This window comes from Xenopus tropicalis, chromosome 4, assembly GCF_000004195.4.
Source record: "Xenopus tropicalis strain Nigerian chromosome 4, UCB_Xtro_10.0, whole genome shotgun sequence".
NCBI lineage: Eukaryota > Metazoa > Chordata > Amphibia > Anura > Pipidae > Xenopus > Xenopus tropicalis.
Window position 1 is genome coordinate 110,658,229 of NC_030680.2, and position 20,006 is coordinate 110,678,234.

Here is a 20,006-nt window from a genome sequence, read left to right on the forward strand (position 1 = left end):
GCTGTCCTTTCCACTGGCCCATTAGTACATAAATACTTTGGTATTTTCACAAAATATATAATTCATAAGTACTAATATGTGCAAAAGGGAACATTGTTCACATTGCAGATAATGTTTATGTTTTTTAATACTTGTATTTGTTTAAATCCACATCCAGAATATTTTCCCAACATCATTTGCAAGGTCTGTGTGTATTTGCAGCAGAGCCTGTTCCAAAGGGGCCACATCGTTACTTTTTTAGTTTTGGAAGATGCAGATGAAGTTACTTGGTAAATGGGATGTCATTTGCATTTATATAGTCATAAATCAGAAATAAATGAGCTGAGAAACAATACTTGTTTTGCTCTTTCCCTAGTGTGATTCAGGCATGTATGGCAACAATGGACTTGGACACAATCGGAGGGTACATATACACTGGATTTTGTCCGGAGTTGTATTTGGATAATGATGAACAAAACAAAACACATGGGTTTATATATCAGCTGCCTGGTGTTTTCCCTTTATGCTTTTCATTAGTGGCTAGAAAATAAGCCAATGTCAATGAATGCACAATAGACCATATCATTACGATATATTCTATCCACTCTGGCCACCACCTTGCAATATATTTTAAGAACTGTGGCTCTGGATCTAGTGAACATTACTCGATAAACATTTATATATATGCAGAAAGGGGTTTTGGGTCCAAGATTTAAGTGAAGCTATTACTGCTGGAATGTGTAATATTAGAATTTTTAGAGTTAGGGATAACTGGCTTTTTTTTGCTGCCTTATTTATTTCCATGAGAAATATATCAAGATGAATTTTCCCCAGCTACAAGTCTGTCAGATGAGATTGTTGCATTTTCCTGAAAACACTGGCCTGTTGGCTAGAAGATGTGTAGCCAGCAGTCTGCTTTGCTACATATAGGTAGAAAGAGTAAGACTGTTGTAGAATAGTTTGAGAGCAATTTCCACTGAAACAAAAAACCAACAGAAAGGATTTGAGGAATGGGGTTGTATATTGATGCAGTCCTGGCTGACCTTCATGTAGGTAATCTTTTGTATCAACCTTACAGGCTAGGCTCATATGCCATTACCCTAAACTAACTTACCTATTAAGCAAGAACAGGTAAATATTACACGTGTAGTTATGGTTTAAGCCTTAAATTCATGGTCTGGAAAGTGCTGTACTGCTGTTCTGTACTCAGTGACACTGCATTTTGAATGATAGGTTCCCTTGAGGGTATTTGCCTAGCCACAATTTTAATTTTCACAGCCTTCACTCGAGCAGACATATTCTAAAGCTTCTTCAAAAAACTGCAAATTGATTTTTTCACTCCAAAATGTATTTTGCATAAGAATAAGCAAGAGATATATTTTATAATGAGTCTCTTGGATCAGTAACCCCCTCGGTTCCAGAAGGTTGGTATCAATATGGCTGTATACCATGAAGGACGCTCCTCGTGCTCCTTTGCCCTCTTCCTTTTGCAAGGTGCACATTAATCAACACTGACAGATCCAATCCTTTGTTTATCCAGTTTACCAGGAAAAAATAGCTTCAAAACTGCTGCACCCTGCCCTCTGGAAATGGATTCTGCAAAATGGTGGACAGACTTATTCTACAGAGACTCACATAAGGATCTTGCACTTAAGTCTTCCATAAAGTGTATTCTTCATTCATCTTCTTCTACATATGTGGAAGGAAACCAACCGACCTAAAGCAAACAAAAAAACCAACTACTTTAAAAAAAATAAAAATTAATGAGCCTGTATTAGTATAAAAAAAAGAAAACTTATTTAATATATATCATATACCTTCTGTTAGAAATAGGATATTTGAAGTTACCTCCGAGTTGACCTGGGTAAAAGTATTTGATTCTTTATATGGGACCCTCACTGTGAAGTCTGCTTTCTTCACATTTTGTATTATACAAGAAACCACTTATTCACCAGTCACTTACTGTAAATTTCCAAACACTTCCCTCCACTGAGTTTTGATACTTCTATGTAAGTCACTCTCCAACCCCAGATATCTTATTTGTTTTCAATAACTTACCTTTCCATTAGATTCCCCTCTCCACCAGCCATTGGTGCCTGACTTTGTATATATCTTCACAACGTCTTCTTTGAAAAGGGATAACTCCCTCATATCACGTGCACAGAAGTCATAGCGAGCAATGGCAATACCTAGAACCTTTGGGCTGAAAACTGAGGGAACAAGATAGTGTTTATTTATTAAGGTATAATATATTCATTAGCAATACATGTTGTGTAAAGGGGCACAAAGACAAAATGTAAAATATTAATAACAGATCCATAATTGGCAGGACATGAGTATGGTTACAAATTAAAAAACAGTTGGCACTTTATTAATGCTCGTGGCACAGGATGTTCATGCCAGTCTAAGTCAGATGGTTGTTAGCTGACAATTAAATTTAAATAAATAATTAATACATAACTAGAGACAATTCTTTCTGTAGCAGTAGTAATAGGACAATATCTGGTGGAATATAATAACTCCACAACAGAATACCTTGATATTTGATGGGTTTTTTGGAAATGTACACTACAAAAACTATTGATTCTGAGTCTCTTTTAGGAGGAACAGGTAGACTGTATGGTGCCAAATCAAAGGGATATTTTGTTATACTGTACCATAAGTGATATAATTCAGCCTCATGTGGCAAGACAAAACTTTACATGCTTTACACTGATATTTAACATTATTATTGTACATAGAGTATGGACCACAAATGGAAGTTTATATGGATATATGAAGTCAGCTTGGAGTCCTTTGCCCAGAATGTAAATGTGCAGCTTTTTGGTTTAACTTCCCATTTAGAATACAAATGTATTTTGGGGACAAAAATACCAGTTTCAGACGATGCAATGTTTCTAACTTATTGCCTTCTTGAAATGGAGAGTTCTCTGTGATCTTCATTCCTACACTGCAAGCCCTATGAGAGTTCTTGCTCTTGAGTAATGTGCAAAGAAATTAGCAGATATACAGTAAGCTTGAAGCAAATGTGTCACACAGCTGCCAGCTTTTGAGTTACAGAAAAAATATCTCTGATGAGCTTATAAAGACTCTCTATGTTCTGGGGCCAAATGATTGGAAAATCGGTTGAGAAATCAGGTATTGATCTGCAGGTATCCTTACTAAACAAGTGGATCTTTTTGTGTATGGCCAGATGTAAAGCAAAGATCTGGAATGTACTGTGCAGGCTTTTTAGGCATACGCATCACCTGGTGTTTCATGTAAGTCAGCTGGCAGCTCAGTAACGCAGTGGCTGTGAGAATGGAAACACAGGAGGCAGAGAAAGCAGTGCAGACAAATGGCGAGTGTGGGAGTAGAAGTACAAGAGGAGTAGAAAGCTATGCCAACAAAGGATAATTGTGGGAAAGGAAACAAAGGAGGAAAAGAAAGCATTGCCTACAAAAAGTTATTGTGGCCATGGAAACACAGCAAGAGTAGAAAGCAGCGCCTGGAAGGGGTGAATGTGGTAGCGGAAACACAGGAGCAGTAGAAAGCAGTGCATAGCTACCTGACCAGAAGGGAGTGGTGGAGGGGGGCACAAAGCTGTACTCAGGAGCAGTAACAAAAGCAAACCCACACTGCACAGATGTGGCTTAAAGAGAAGACAGACAAGCAGAGACCAGAATGTCACAACAACATCGCAGTTATCGCAGTCACAGTTAACAAGTAGCACCAGATTATAGTTTGCAACTGAGAAGCAGTATTATAGTGACTGAGCACAGCAGCCATTTTAGAGTCTCTAAGGAACGCAGCCAAATGGCATAGTAGCCACAGTACCCTGTGTTGCAGGCATGAATCAAAGCCATGTTACATAGTGGCACTAAGAATCACAGCCATGACACAAAAAGTGCCACTGAGAATCTCAGCCACATTATAGTGCTGGGAGCATAACATGCATGTTACATTGTACTACTAAGCACTGCAGCCATGTTGCATAGTGCCACTGAAAATCATCATCCCAGTGTTGTTGAATGTGGTTCAGCATCACAGCAATGATACACAGTGCCACTGGGCTCCACACTCATCACTCTGAGAATCTTAGCTGTGTTTCTTAGTGGCACAGGGCATAACCATAATCACCTTGCACAATGCTACAGAATCACATCCCAATTACTTAGTGCCACTGACACTAATAGGCATTTTACATAGTAAACTGTGGAACACCACAGTCACATTGCCATATAACATAGCATTCAGGATGTTTTATTAAGTGTTATGGGCATAGCAGCCACATTACACAGAAAGCCCTGCAAGTCCCCAATTATTTGTGTTAGAATGGCATCACTTTCATTCAGCACTGCATTGTTAATAACAGCTGTATCAAAGGATTTGCTGGGCACAATGTGGTTGCGACTATTATATAATTCAAGGGTTTCTTCGTGTCAATGCATGCACTTGCATGCAATTTATCAGAGTGGATTGAAGAGGAACACTGACATTGGCCATTGTAGTTGCTTTTCTGATTTACATCATTATTCGTTTTTGTGTCCGTTAAGCTCTTTCCACTTGCGTTGTTTGTAAATGAGGCTTGGGGAATCTCTGAATACAGTAGTAAAGTTACATTTTGCCACTGGATTTATATGTCATGTTTTTTAGCAGGGATCTCCAACCTTTTATACCTGTAAGCCACATTTAAATGGAAAAAGTGTTGGGAAGCAACACAACCATTCCTGGGGTGCCAATAAGAGCTATTATAGACTACTTAATAGCCCCTATGTGGACTGGCAGCCTACAGAAGGTTCTGTTTGACATTATACATCCAAGGGTTTGGGGAGCAACATGTTGCTTGTGAGCCACTGGTTGGGGAACACTGTTTTATAGCTTTTATCAGTATTGCAGCCAAAAGGGGTCATGTAACAAAAGTACCTGTTTGTTACAGGTCTAATCACCCACAGCAACCAATCATCAGGTAGCATTTACAAGTCCCCTGTTTTACACATTGTGGAGAGCACAGTTGCTGTTAGTGTTTTGTTGCTATGGTAGCTTTTACTGTATATACTATCGGTAAACACTCCAGCCAAGCAAAATCTGTGATTTTCCATACCATGTTACTTTTTTGCATCATCACTGGAAACTATGTGGCACAGAGATACTGCACAACCTACTGACAGCATATTTTAAGTTACACAGTGCCAGTATATTCCAGCCTCATCGTCACATCTGTAGCACAATCAAACACTGTTTTACTGCAGCCCCATGGAACAGAATTCTACAAAATAAACTTTTAGGAAAAACTGTGTCTTCTAGAAGATGATATAAATCAAGGCCAGGTTACTCAGTGTAACTCAGCATTGGAGCCATACTGCAGTGTCAACAGGCATTAATGGGCACTACAGACAATTTACATGTTAACACTGAGAAATGCAGCCAGGTTATGGGGAATCACTAAGTACTACACAAACAATTCTTCCTTACTGAATACATACGTTGAATAGCTTGCATGACCTTCAGTAGGTTTACAGTTGCAGTTTTTAGTCTGTTGGAGCAGAAACTTCTTCTTATGGTTTATTTTCCACTGGATTTTTGAGAACCATACAGGCATAAATGAAACCAATTTGACCTATATTATATACATGTATGCTGAAATGCTTCTCCAAGTGTAGTGACCACAAAACAGACAGAGTGTGCTAAACAGATACACTGATTGTGAAATACTTACGTGATCCTGAGGTCCGGTTGCAAGCATGTCCAGTGTGGTTCTCAGGAAACTTATAGGGCAGAAGAAGTTTTGTGTCTAAACTCCTAAACCCTTCCCGGAGCGACTGATGTTTGTAATACTCTACCAGCTCCTGCGCAGAGAAATATTTTCATGTTCCCTGAGTACTATAACAGACATGTCCAAATAACATTGTTCAGTTTAGGATCATCTACAAGAACAGGGACGGGATCTTTCACAGGGAAAACCGTTATACAAAAAGCTCTGAATAATATTTAAACAACAATACTTCATTTGTGAATGGATTGCTTTTTCTCTGTAATAAAAGATACCGTACATTGTACCAAATGCAAAATAGCTAGCATTAAACCATATCTGAGGCCACGTATTCCTTTTTAGTTTTGAAAAACAAATCCCACACCTGTATCAACATTTTAGCCAAATATGTAGTTTACAGTGACGACTGGGTACAAGCTGACATTTCTGAAATGAACATAGCTTCAGCTACTGAACTGAATAAATGGGACTACGGCTTCTCTAGACAAGTACTCATCTACAGAAAATGAAGGATACAGGCGCAGACAAAAACTGTTTGTCATTGACTGTCATACTAGAAGCAGATAAACATCCTAATCCGCTGTTCTCTGCAGAAGCTCTTCCACTAAGCAAACAGCAAAACAAACATATATGATATACAACCATTCAAGAAGATTTGTCAGGCATGAGCCAGATTTTATTGACATAAATGACATAAGATAAAACTGGCCTATCATGGTAACATTCAATACCTGACACATCAGACTGGCTGTCTAACTCACATTTGTATCTGTTAGGCTTTAAAGGCAGTGGTTATCATGGTAATCATATATTACCTGAGCTATGGCTCAAGCTATGCCTGCTCGTACTGAATGGTATTAATGATATTAATGACATAAATAATAATAATAATAAATAAATAAGTCTTTCACAATTTACGGTCAGTGTTTTTTATGTTTATTTCTTTTACCTATTGATTTAGTAAACATGGTTTCCTGAGAGTTGTCATATTTAATTGTGATTCTTCCCTGACCACTTCCTTTCTTCCTTCCACTAGATACTGTTATTTGCTGACTCTTTCTCTTCTACTGTTCCATTTTCAAACACACACACACTATTCCCTTGGGTTCTGCCCATAGTGGTTGGATTATTCCCTTTGTTCTCCCTTTGATAGTAGATTGCTGTAATCTGCATGGAGTAACCCCAAGATCTAGGACTTATCTAGCCCAGCCAGCTCTTACTGGCCCTGGGTATTCAACCAGTATTTATCAGCAGTGTGCTGGTAAGGAGGACATGTAAAAAAAGGACTTTTTCCTTCTATGTATTTGGATAAGTTAAATTGTCTGTGCTGCTCAGGCTACATAATATGAGCAACTGATGTTGAATAATGAATAAATAAAGCTGGGGAAGCACGTCAGTGTTTTTCCTTTACTGCAATAATCAAGAAGTACAAGCATACAATGCATTCATTAATAGCTTGAATGCTATGCATTACTGAACTTTCTGAGTATAGGTCTGCAGACTAAATAATACTATGGTTACAAACTATTAGATAGATGTTGTTTTAACTTAAACCTGCAGGCCATGTCCTACTAACACTGCATGAAGTTGGGAAGATGTTTTCTAAATGTAGAAATGACGACAGGCTACGTACTACTGATCATGCAGACTACAGTACGAACTGGATTACTGTAGATGTCATAATGTTGAAGCTGCAGGCATTGTTCTTTACAAACAGAATTTTAAACTACATAGGATACTATTAGGACTACAGTATGCACATCTGCGGCTATGGACATGTATTAAAGATGAAAAAAAAGCAGAGGAATTCTTCTACAGGGAATGTGGATTTTCCAGTTCTCTTTCCGTCCGTGCATCTGTGCAGCCACAACCTGCAGGCTGTTGCATACTATACTAAGAAAACATTTTGGCAGGAAAAGGTTTTTCTTTAGTATTCAGAGGATTGGTAGAATAATAAAGTGATTTCTTATTTCTGGAAACCCTGTTAGTTTAGAGGCTAGCACTTACAGAACACAGTTGATGAGTACTATTCCCCAAGTCAGAGTGTCCTTAAGATACAAAGCTGCTGCTGACATAAAGTCTCCAATAGTATAAGCACAGTATTGAAAGGGCACAACTATGTGTAAGTTTAATAAAAGGCCTATCCATTTGAAGTCGGTTTGTGTATGAAGACATGAATGATTTGATTTACCCTTTTCCCCAGTAAATGTAATAATTACAGTACATACAGTAAGTTTACTTGTAATCATTACCGTTTACAGGATCAGTCTTATATATGGAAGGCTTAGTTTGGAACTAGTTACGTTCTTAAAGCACTTGACTTGTCAAGAGATGCTGAGCATTATGGTTCAGGAAAAGCTGGACAGCTACAAGTTTTTATATACTATACACATCTGATACATATTGTAACATAATACAGTCTGTCCTTTTATCACCTTATTACCCCCAAAAGCACCTGTGATGCACTGGGACCAGGGTTTTACCGCTCTTCCCTACCATAAAACTGGCCGTGTGTTTTGAAATGTAAGATCTTTACATAAGAAATAAAAGCTGGATTTACAGTAAAACAGTTTTGTGTTTGTTTATTTTTATGCACCAGTTACTAAAAAAGGATTTGTTTTTAAATTGTACTTGAAGGTGAAGTTCACCTTCTTATTCTACCGCTTTCCAGAGTGTAACTGAAAAAGCTGAGTGGTTGTCAGTTTCACTGGCATTCATCATCATCTGTTCCCTGATTTTTAGGGAAATTAGCCCATAGAAACCAGAAAGGTAATACGTATATTTCAAATGATGTACTTTTTTTATGTTGAGCGTATAGATACATGGTGTATGGTTCTCATGAAGAGAAGTTTTTGTATGGTGCTTCTGACAGAAGCCTGGCAAGTTGCCACAGGCTAGTGTTGTGTCCCTGTTACTGCTTATCACACCCCCATGTTAGTAACTAGTGACAAATTATATAGGAATCAGTACCATATCTGGGTCCCCACTGAAGGACACGAGCACATAATACCAATACTTTTGAACACGACCCATGGGTTCTCTACACAAACAATTTGATATAGACCCCCCAAATCTAAAAAGCACGGGTGTAGCTGCAGAGGAACTGCAACTGCTGGGGGCCCAGGAACTGTAGGGGGCCATGACTGATTAGCAGGTCCAGTATGTTTATGGAAAATTTTGTGGGGCCCAATAAATACTCATGCAACTGCTGAAAATATAAACACTTGTGTTACTTTATAATTAGTCCATATAAATAATAAATAGTTAATATGTCAGAAGTTTTTATGGAATGTATGTTAACTGCATTGTAATGTAATGTAATGTAAGCGGCCAGGCCCCCCTTTGGCACAGAATCAGAACCAGACCCCCTTCTGATGGCAGCCCTGATAAGCATAAATTAATGCACATATAAAATATTATTTTTCTGAATGTGTTTATCCTGTTATATAATATTAGAGCTTCCGTAATGATCTCCTGTCATTTAAAAACATAAAATGCACTAGTGGGAAATTATTATAACAATCATACAGTGTCCTTCAATTCAGTTACCAAGCTACTGAAAGGGTTAAACTTTCAACACCAGCAGACTAGGGGGCATATTTATTATAGTGTGTAAGCCAACATCACCAGTGATGTTGCTAATAACAACCAATCTGCAATTAGCTTTAAATGGTCACCTCCAAGTTTATAAACAAAAGCAAAGATCTGATTGGTTGCTATGGGCAACATTACCGTTGATGTTGGCTTACACACTATTATAAATATGCCCATTAATGTACCGAAAAATGAGAGATATTTTATGGCACTGATAACAAAAGAAGCTGATTGACATGCTGCAGCTAACCAGACCCATGCTTTACAGATGTGACTACTAAATCAGAGGTCAGTCAGCTTACTGTTTTCAGTTATTTATGTATAATAAAAAGTCTCAGGGGGAATCTATAATTCACCCTCTGGTACTACCATAGAAAGAGTAAAGAATTGCAGGTTTATGGTCTCCTTGAAATGATAGAAAAGTTCTCTTTGGATTTTACTTAAAACAGCCCCTGAGTTTATCAGAAACAGCGGCCGCTCCTGGGCAGAAAGAGTTTAACAAACAATAGATCAGTGTGACATTTTTTTTTCTTAGCAAGGAAACGGAATCAATGCTTACCATTAAACTTTTAAATTTCCTATTTTCTGCAATGTGGAAAAAGCCATCTCTCGTTAATATCTTGATGTGCTTGACTTCGTTGTTGTACCTGCGGGCAATGCATAACTTCTGAATATAAATTTGCTTTTAATCAGCAGAGGATCAATAATTACCTGCGGCCAGGGCCCAAAACAAGAGTAAGAGATTCATTGCACTGGCAGGATGTATATATCCTGTCCACAATAGGTCTGACAACTCATTAAGGGGATATATTTAGCAGCATGCAAGAAAAATGCACCGTGTTTGAAAAGACTGCAAGATCATATTTAAACCCAATGAAGTCTTTTTAATATGCTTCCAGATTTAAAATTTTTTTCTAAAAAGCAAATATAGTGTAACGATATTTTCTAGATGTACAAGGTTGCAGAAAAGAACTGAAAAAACAGGTATTGCTGCAGTCAAAACACCAAGAGCATGATTGATCTAAGACAGATGGATGATAAATGAGGCGGGAGGCAGCAGAAAAATGTTCCAGAAAGGTGCCTTGTGCTACAAATCTGCAATAGCGCTAAATCAGAATGCTAAATGAGCCATCTACAACCTGTGGCTCTTTGGCTGCTGCTGAAATACCAATGCCAGCACCCTCTAACAGTGACTGGATTCTTTAATAGCAAGTTTCAGATGTTTCCTGGCAATTGCATATTCATGGACAGAAGGAGAAAGTGCTCTTTCACCCAAATCACCCAGCTCAACTAATAAACAGATGCAAACTTCTGGTATACATAGTTAAAGAATGGATGAAGGAAACAACTAGCTTCTCTCCAGTGGTTGCTACAGCAGTCTATGAATCTCATTAGTAATAATGGTGCTAGTCTGCGTACAGTATATATACCCAGATATAGTCAGCAGTTTGGTCCATTTCAACCTAACTTGACATATACTCAGTATATAGGAAGGCCCACCTGCAATCTGACAGGTTGCTTGTTTTACTGAAAGCTTAATGTTAGGTGCTGATTTACCTTCTCGGTGGGTGCATGTACACTGGTAAAAGAAAGTGAGACAAACAAAGCCTTCCTCACTTTCTGCCAGATTCACTTATTTGGACCACTGCCCCCAGAAAGCAAAACAATGGTATTTGGCCATACCTATGGATGGCCACATCACACTATATCTAACCATTTTGCATGCAGGACTATAGGTCAGACACCTGACAGGATGGCACATGTATGGCTATCTTAATCATTACCATTACCATTATTCTTGGTCCACAGATGTTTTGAGGATGTCAGCGACTGCTATAAGAATCCCTACAAACTCATCTGAGCTACAGAGGTCCAAGAGCAAACTTCAAAGATTTTGAAGTGCATAAATTATATTGATTAATTATAGAACTGGACATTGTCCTAGGCTGTGTAAAAAGATATTAAATGAACGGCACACCAGCTGCTTTAAACTATATCTGACAAATGTGGGGCGAGAATACTGAGGTAATGTGACATCCCCACTGTAGTGTAATATCTGCTGCCTTAAGTGTAAATTGGCATGGGGGATAACAACAACCATTTCTCCGTCTATGATTGCATTCATTAGTTTTACATTCATTAGAAACTTGCTTGAAGGCAGTATAAGGAATAAACATATCTGCATTGCTGCTAGTGCATAGCTCATTATTGTCTAAACCTATTAAATATGTGCACTTGTGTACAGGGGGCAGGCAACATAACCAAAAACACCATACATCACACACTGTGTTCAAGACATTGCAGATGATTGAGTAGTGTGGTATAACTTTTGAAGCCCTCACATGAGATTTAATACTCTGTTAACCACTTAGTAAGGCTTCTGCTATGTCAAGTATAACAAAATAAGTGGTAGTTTTTAATGCCTCATGCCCCCGCTGCGAATAAATATTTACTCATTAGGATCTTGGCATCTCTTTGTCTTAATTAAAATCACTTCAGTCAACCTTACAGTCATGTACGCTTCATAATATTTCTAGTGGGATACTGCACCATTCTGTAAGATGCCTTTACTGAGAAGACACCCCACCACATTCAGAAATTCAGTGTAAGAGAGGGTCGCTAGTGCAGAAAGCACAATTGCTGCTTTTGCTGCCCCTGGCAACCTGCAAAGCACTGGCGTCTGAGGCGGGGGCTGTTACTGGGGTGGCTTTCCTGATGCTGTCCCACCTCACACAGCCACACTCAGAAATTTAGTGTTAGAGCAGGTTGATGTGGAGATGCATCACTGGTGCAATAACTTTTTGCAGCCCCTGGCAACTGGGGCGCTGCCACATCAGGCAAGGTTCTCACCTTGGCCTATGGTAGCAGCTGACCCACTGACCAATGACTACAGTGGCTTGCAAAAGTATTCAGCCCACTTGAACTTTTCCACATTTTGTCACATTACAGCCACAAACATGAATCAATTTGATTGGAATTCCACGTGAAAGACTAATACAAAGTGGTGTACATGTGAGAAGTGGAACGAAAATCATACATGATTCCAAATATTTTTTACAAATAAATAACTGCAAAGTGGGGTGTGCGTAATTATTCAGCCCCCTTTGGTCTGAGTGCAATCAGTTGCCCATAGACATTGCCTGATGAGTGCTAATGACTAAATAGAGTGCACCTGTGTGTAATCTAATGTCAGTACAAATACAGCTGCTCTGTGACGGCCTCAGAGGTTGTCTAAGAGAATATTGGGAGCAACAACACCATGAAGTCCAAAGAACACACCAGACAGGTCAGGGATAAAGTTATTGAGAAATTTAAAGCAGGCTTAGGCTACAAAAAGATTTCCAAAGCCTTGAACATCCTACGGAGCACTGTTCAAGCGATCATTCAGAAATGGAAGGAGTATGGCACAACTGTAAACCTACAAAGACAAGGCCGTCCACCTAAACTCACAGGCCGAACAAGGAGAGCGCTGATCAGAAATGCAGCCAAGAGGCCCATGGTGACTCTGGACGAGCTGCAGAGATCTACAGCTCAGGTGGGGGAATCTGTCCATAGGACAACTATTAGTCGTGCACTGCACAAAGTTGGCCTGGAAGAGTGGCAAGAAGAAAGCCATTGTTAACAGAAAACCATAAGAAGTCCCGTTTGCAGTTTGCCACAAGCCATGTGGGGGACACAGCAAACATGTGGAAGAAGGTGCTCTGGTCAGATGAGACCAAAATGGAACTTTTTGGCCAAAATGCAAAACGCTATGTGTAGCGGAAAACTAACACTGCACATCACTCTGAACATACCATCCCCACTGTCAAATATGGTGGTGGCAGCATCATGCTCTGGGGTGCTTCTCTTCAGCAGGGACAGGGAAGCTGGTCAGAGTTGATGGGAAGATGGATGGAGCCAAATACAGGGCAATCTTGGAAGAAAACCTCTTGGAGTCTGCAAAAGACTTGAGACTGGGGCGGAGGTTCACCTTCCAGCAGGACAACGACCCTAAACATAAAGCCAGGGCAACAATGGAATGGTTTAAAACAAAACATATCCATGTGTTAGAATGGCCCAGTCAAAGTCCAGATCTAAATCCAATCGAGAATCTGTGGCAAGATCTGAAAACTGCTGTTCCCAAACGCTGTCCATCTAATCTGACTGAGCTGGAGCTGTTTTGCAAAGAAGAATGGGCAAGGATTTCAGTCTCTAGATGTGCAAAGCTGGTAGAGACATACCCTAAAAGCCTGGCAGCTGTAATTGCAGCAAAAGGTGGTTCTACAAAGTATTGACTCAGGGGGCTGAATAGTCACGCTCACGTGTACACCACTTTGTATTGGTCTTTCACGTGAAATTCCAATAAAATTGATTCATGTTTGTGGCTGTAATGTGACAAAATGTGGAAAAGTTCAAGGGGGCCGAATACTTTTGCAAGCCACTGTATGTAGGAGACATTTGCACCCCAGTGTACTTATCACCCACCCACCAGCCCTATCTGTATCCAGTGAGAGTGCTGTTAGAGGTTAAATAATTTAACTGATCCTAAAGACTTGAAACCATAATAAAATAAAACCCTAACACACCATCAAATCTACTGTTGCCCTTATTCGCCCAGTACACTGTTGCACCTGTACACAGTAACATAAAAACAGAAAGAGGGAATGTCCTAGGTGCTTCATTCAGGCCTTTGATAATGTTTCCTGACCAACACTGCATAATATAGGTTGGGATGGTGCAGTTACCTATCCATCTTTTTGGGACTTTGTCCTCAGTGGTTTTGGTTTCCACTTTAATAAATGATACTGACAGCCAGGGAAATGTTGTTAAATAAACTATTGAACTAATAGAAAACCTTCAGTACTTCCCAGTCTGATATTAAATCAGCCCCACAGAAACCCTTTTCAGTCCAGTTTTGTGATTTTAGAATATGTCTATAGTATTTTCTATTTACCCTGGTAGATAAAAGTGTTTATATGTATGCTTTTCACAGTGAATATTCATGGGGTAGGTTTTTGAGTCTACATATTCCACATATACTGTAAGCAAAAAAAAATAATAATCTACTTTTCATGACTCACTTTATACTGATTGCATACTCCCCGCTTTCCTTTGTCCTATGCCGAATGAGGTAGGTACTGTTCTCTCTGCTGATTAGTTCACTCTCCGCCTGCACCCTTTCCATAGCTCCTGCATACCTATGGCAGTAAAGAGGTAAAACTTTAAAAAGTGATGCAATTCAAGCCAATCAACTTATGAATCAGATACAAAAAAATAAATAAAAACAGTTCATAACTAGGAACCAACCAGGTCTAATACATTTTTGGAATTATTTACTAATGGGATAATGGCAAGCAATACATTGTGTGCTTGTGTCTGGCTTTTTTATTTGCCTGAAAGGAGAGTGCAGCTGTTACAGTACATAATGCCTGCTCTGAGCAAACAACAAGCACAGAGCTCTTACATAACCTAGTAACCTAGTAATCTTCACTTTGTCTCATAAATAATGAGCAAGGAAGGGAGGTGCCAAAGGACACCCACATCCCACCCAAGTGCCCATACTTCTATACACAGTCTTTGTGCTCCTTTCCAGACAGGTGCACTGTATATATGTCACCATAAAACATAAAGGACCTGCCAGGGTACAAATTATGTCTTGTCCTTAATATGTTTATACCAAATGATAATTTAGCTTTGTTAATTTGAATATTCATAGTTTGCTGGGTTGTGAATTGGTTTTAAATTGTGTTATTCCTTTGTAACCAGGTCACCCTTTGACATTTGCTTATTTTTATTATAAGAGCATTGGAATATTTTGTTATATAGCTACTCACCAAGGCTGCCCAGAATAATCCACGGGTTTTGGGACCTGCAGGGGATTATACAATCAGCTTTGTAGTTAGCACATGTTAACAGAACAATGGCTTTAAAAGCAATATTTCATCCACTTTTTTCAGGGCATCTGCTTTCTGAACCTGTTATACTGATAATAAATACCTTTCCACAGTTCTCCAGAGTCTTCATATTAACATTTTAAACCTGATTTTCCAGTGCAACATAAAAAGGATCTGATTTATATGCATGCATATAGTCTTCTGACTTTGGAATAAAATACCTATCCCTTCTCTGTGCTACAGAATCAAACATTGATGGATTTATAGCCCATCCCATTGTATTCCAAAAAATTCCAAAAATAAGCAAGAATAGTACTTACACATGGACTGGGCTTAACAGTATCACTTGGGAAGAAGCCAAGCTCCCCTGTGGCTAAATTCCTACCCTAAAAAGAAGAATAGAGAAGCTATTATTCCATAATAACCCAAGAGAGTTTTTGACCACAAAAGATAAAAATACTTATTATGTCACTTAACCAAATATCACATACTCATGTCTCTGTATTTTTTTATCTAGCATCCCAACATGTACATCTTATAATATTAGGAATCTTTGTGTATAGGAGTGAAATCAGTGACAGCAGTTACAGTGACTGGAGAAAAGGAAATTATTATATGGAGGTACAAATAGATAGCCAGGTGGCAGGTTATACAAATTATTGGGCAATCATAGATATTGTGAGGCGTGGTACTTTGTTAAGATAAGCAAAATAGGGGTGTTTGTGCAGGGTTGCATTTTATTTAGAAACAGAAATATTGTTTTTTTCATCTAGAGAATTAGTTTAGTTTATAGAAGCAAATAATATCATTACTGAGGGTTATTTGCAATTAATGCTGTTAATGCAGCAAAACATTCCTGGCCTGTGCCCATGGATGCAGATTTAGTAACTAGAGTACTGATCTCTGAGGTGAGCACAGAGCCATTAAGCTACAGCATTCCATATGGCAGACAATAATTACAGGATATCCTTTGCAAGCAGCAGGTAGCTTAGATCTGGCACTGGGCCCTAAAAATAAGAGGAACAAAAAATGAGCAAGTCACTCTGAAATAATGTTTAACTGAGCCCCAGCACAGTAAAATATGTATATTAAACATGTGCATGAGGCATTTATGCCCATGCCTAAATACCTGGCTGCCAGGCGATTCACTTGGTATGCCAGGAAACAAAATAGATGTGCAAGAGCATTTAAGAACTTTCTAGTTTATAATGTGTCACTTTTTATGTATTTTAGCATGAAAGTTAAAGGAGAACTAAAACCTAACTAAAGAAGTACAGCAGAAATGTTGTACATTGTTTTGGGCTTCTGTACCAACCACAGCCCCTTAGCAGGGAAGATCTGTGCCCCCAAAGATGCCCCAGTAGCTCCCCATCTTTTTTTCTGCTGATTCCCTGCACATGCTCTGTGCTGCTGTCACTTACTGAGCTTAGGGACCCACTAACAATATACTGTATATATATAATATAAATTTCACTATATAAGGCTTAACACAAATAATTACTACATGGAAGCTCTGAAACCAGTACAACTAGCTTTAACAATAAATAATCAGCCCTGCAGCACCAACTACCTTATTTTCTGCTTGATAATTTAAGACAACCCCTAAGCTTAGCGTCTCAACAGCTGCCTAGAGCACACTGAGCATGTGCAGTGTCATTGGCACGTCTAAAAGAATCCAAGATGGGGAGCTCTTGTAACAACTCTGAAGGCCTAGGTTATTACTGTAATAGAGAGGCTGGTGCAGTAAGTTCATTATATAAAATATGGCATTTCTAACCGTATTCATTTTTAGGCTTTAATTCTTCTTTAACATTTGTAAAGTAGTGCTCGCAAATCAACAACTAATGAAGTGCTGAGACACTGGGCTTCATAAATGAAAGTACAATTGGTCACTGCTTTTGCACTATCACACATTTTAGAGGGTGGGGCTCTCATAAAAAAAATCAAGGGTTATGTGGTGAAGGGTTAAGTGACAGGAGTTATGGAGTGGTTGAACATCAAACATATGTGAAATATTAGAAGAGGTGTAAGAAGAATTATACTGGGCTACAGGAGAAGTTATATTGGGTTATTGGGAGCAATAAGAAAGGGAAACAGTTAAAAGAGCAGGGTTTATTAAAAACAGTGGAGAATTGTGCTAAGGGGGCTATATGGTAAATACGATTATAATGAGAGTTATAATGAGCAATGAGTACTGTTACTTTGGGAAGGTTATAGGGAGCATTAAACAAGCTACAGGGAGAGGAGAAGTTGTGAGAAAAATGCTGAGAATTCTCATATACGTTAGCCTTACCTGCCAGAATAAGATGTGTGGATCAGCTCTCAGGACTTCAATGGTATCTCCTATCTGCATACTGAGAGAGGGCCCGCTGTGTACTGGTGGTGAGGGAAATCCACTGTAGTTTCTTATTACTTTCATCTTTGGCAAACCTGAACATCAAAGAGGGATTAGAACAGAAATTGTAAAAAAAAAAAAAAAAAATGAATCCCTACAAAAAAAATGAACAAAGAAAGATAAAATAATTTGTGGAAGTGTCATTTAGAGATAAGCTGCCGGACGGTGGATATTGACAGTGTTCATAAGATGTTACTGACACTGTGTGGAAGTGCTACTGTATTAGCATTAGAGGAACTTTAATGATGTGACTCTGGCTGCCCCCATGAACAGGCTACATCACAGGGTTGATTTATGAAAGTGTTATTTTCCTAGAGCCTTGTGTGTTGAACATGCACTGACTGTTTCACAGCAATTAATGATTTGAAATGTCAGAAACATTTGTTGCTCAAACTATATTTCAGTCCCAGTTATGATCAACAGCAACAACAATCTGGGGACTGCATTTCATGGCTGCTTATATAACTAATTCAAAATCAAAACTGTCTCCTTTATAGTTTTTTTGGTTATTTTCATTGCAACTGTTGTGTACCAGAATAAATAGTTATGGGCATTCAAACATAAAGCAACATGACTAAATAACTGCTGCAGAATAGAGAAAATAATAACAATAATAATAATGATTATTACTATTATTGCTGCAGAATAGAGACTATCTTTATTTTAATATCAGCTGATTCTCTACAGAGACCAAGAAGGAGGTCATTCTTAGTGGGGACATTTGAAAGGCCTAGAAAAAGCCAACAAATGACATGTCAAATAAGGCCAGCACCATAGGGCTACTATGCAACAGCCCTAAAGTAAAATGTATAAATCTTCATTTTTATTCAGTAGTCCATAATTGCATGAATCAACAGTTATTTAACCTTTCCTTCAAAGTGGCCATTCCCACACCCCTAAACAGTGCCGATTTTCTAAACATGGTGCCCTCTTTCCCTCCCTTCTCTCCAGGACCGCATCTGAGCGCATCCTTTTAGCTCACACATGGAGCATTGGGGACAGGATGCGCAGAAAACTTCAGTGTGCCTACACCCCAGTGCTCTGTATGTAAACAAAGTTCAGGTGCGGCAGGGTGTCATGTCTATATTTGTGCAGCCCTAGGCTCGGGCCTTTGTGGTCTTGTCAAAAATCCGGGCCTGCCCCTAAATAACATTTACATTACTCCCTATAGGTTGTGAAACCAGGGTCTTGGTACATAACAAACAGCCCAATAGGGAGTGAGGCATATGAGCATAGTTCAGTTGAGAACCTAATGAACCTAATGCAACTTGTCAAAATATGGTCACTACAGGTGCTGCATGAACCATTCACTTTGCAGGACTGAACCACTGCGAAGCTGTCTATAATCCTGCACTCACAGGACTTTGACACACAAATGTAACAAACATAGAGCAGACATACAAGGGTCCCATGTATGATAGATAAAAAACTAATGGTATGAGTCAGTCATAGTCAGAATGAGCATGTTTAACTATACTTCTATTATTGACTCACAGAAGTAGGGGGCGGCTATAAAGTGAAAAAGAGGATTACTTCACGCTATTCTGAGTATCTGACAATGCACGTGGAATATTTCTAACCTGTAACACATTGCATTCTAAACTACTGGTCAACAGGGCTGCCGGAAGCCAAAAATTGAAAAAAAAAAATCAAATATAACTGCATAAATCCAGACGCACAATGATACTAGATTTTAGTAAAGGCTGAGTGTTACCAACCCCTATAAAAGTAATTTCCTATAACTGATGATGCCAGGTTCAATTTGGAAGGATTCAAACAGGGAGAGCAAATTCATATTAGCTACATAATGATTTACAGATGAAGTCACTAATTAGCAATGACAGAAAACACAGACGCTGAAAATTAATTTATGTAAAATTAGGAAACATTTAACACAATATATTAGAATCCCTACTGGTGTGCAGCCAAGCATCCCAATTATATGTGCAAATGTTGGCGTGCTGTATCCCAAGTGGTGTTAAATTTTGCACATTACAAAAATAAACGCCAGCTGCAATTCATAAACGGCAAGAGCGAAGGGTAAGGTAGTAAGGCACCTTCATGTGTTACAGGAATTTCTACAGCAGGCATTGGCAGGTGCAATGATATGCTGAATACATCTGTGAATAAAACACAATAGATAGGATCTGTGTCAGCAGTGCTCCTCTACTAATTGTTTACAATAATGCAAATAGGTTGATGATGAGGAAGTGGTAAATAAGAAAACAACCCAAAGAAGAAGGGAAGATTACATCTGGCTTGAAAGAAGCACTATTATTTGACAGACACAATAACTGTATCCACCGAAATTCATTTAAACTCCATCAGTTTAGGGTAGTGACTTATCCCCTGCTTCACACTTGTAGAATTAAAGAAATTCCTAATATAATAGTTAGATAAAATTAAGCTTTGC

At 38.7% G+C, this 20,006-nt stretch overlaps 1 protein-coding gene across 2 annotated transcripts in view; it reads right to left on the reverse strand.

Moving 5' to 3' along the window:
- Positions 1–233: 233 nt before the first annotated feature.
- The window catches only part of vav3 (vav guanine nucleotide exchange factor 3), a 113,630-nt gene continuing 93,857 nt past the window's right edge, over positions 234–20,006 (reverse strand). The window contains exons 20-28 of one of the 2 annotated variants that reach the window (XM_012962510.3): positions 19,651–19,713; positions 17,492–17,628; positions 15,519–15,584; positions 15,139–15,173; positions 14,386–14,502; positions 9,885–9,972; positions 5,678–5,807; positions 2,038–2,189; positions 234–1,696 (exon numbers count right to left, since the gene is read on the reverse strand). In XM_012962510.3, the coding sequence (XP_012817964.1) occupies positions 1,655–1,696; positions 2,038–2,189; positions 5,678–5,807; positions 9,885–9,972; positions 14,386–14,502; positions 15,139–15,173; positions 15,519–15,584; positions 17,492–17,628; positions 19,651–19,713 (830 nt within the window). In that variant the 3' untranslated portion in view covers positions 234–1,654. The remainder of the gene's footprint in view (positions 1,697–2,037; positions 2,190–5,677; positions 5,808–9,884; positions 9,973–14,385; positions 14,503–15,138; positions 15,174–15,518; positions 15,585–17,491; positions 17,629–19,650; positions 19,714–20,006) is intronic. The other variant, XM_002932179.5, reaches the window with a different exon arrangement.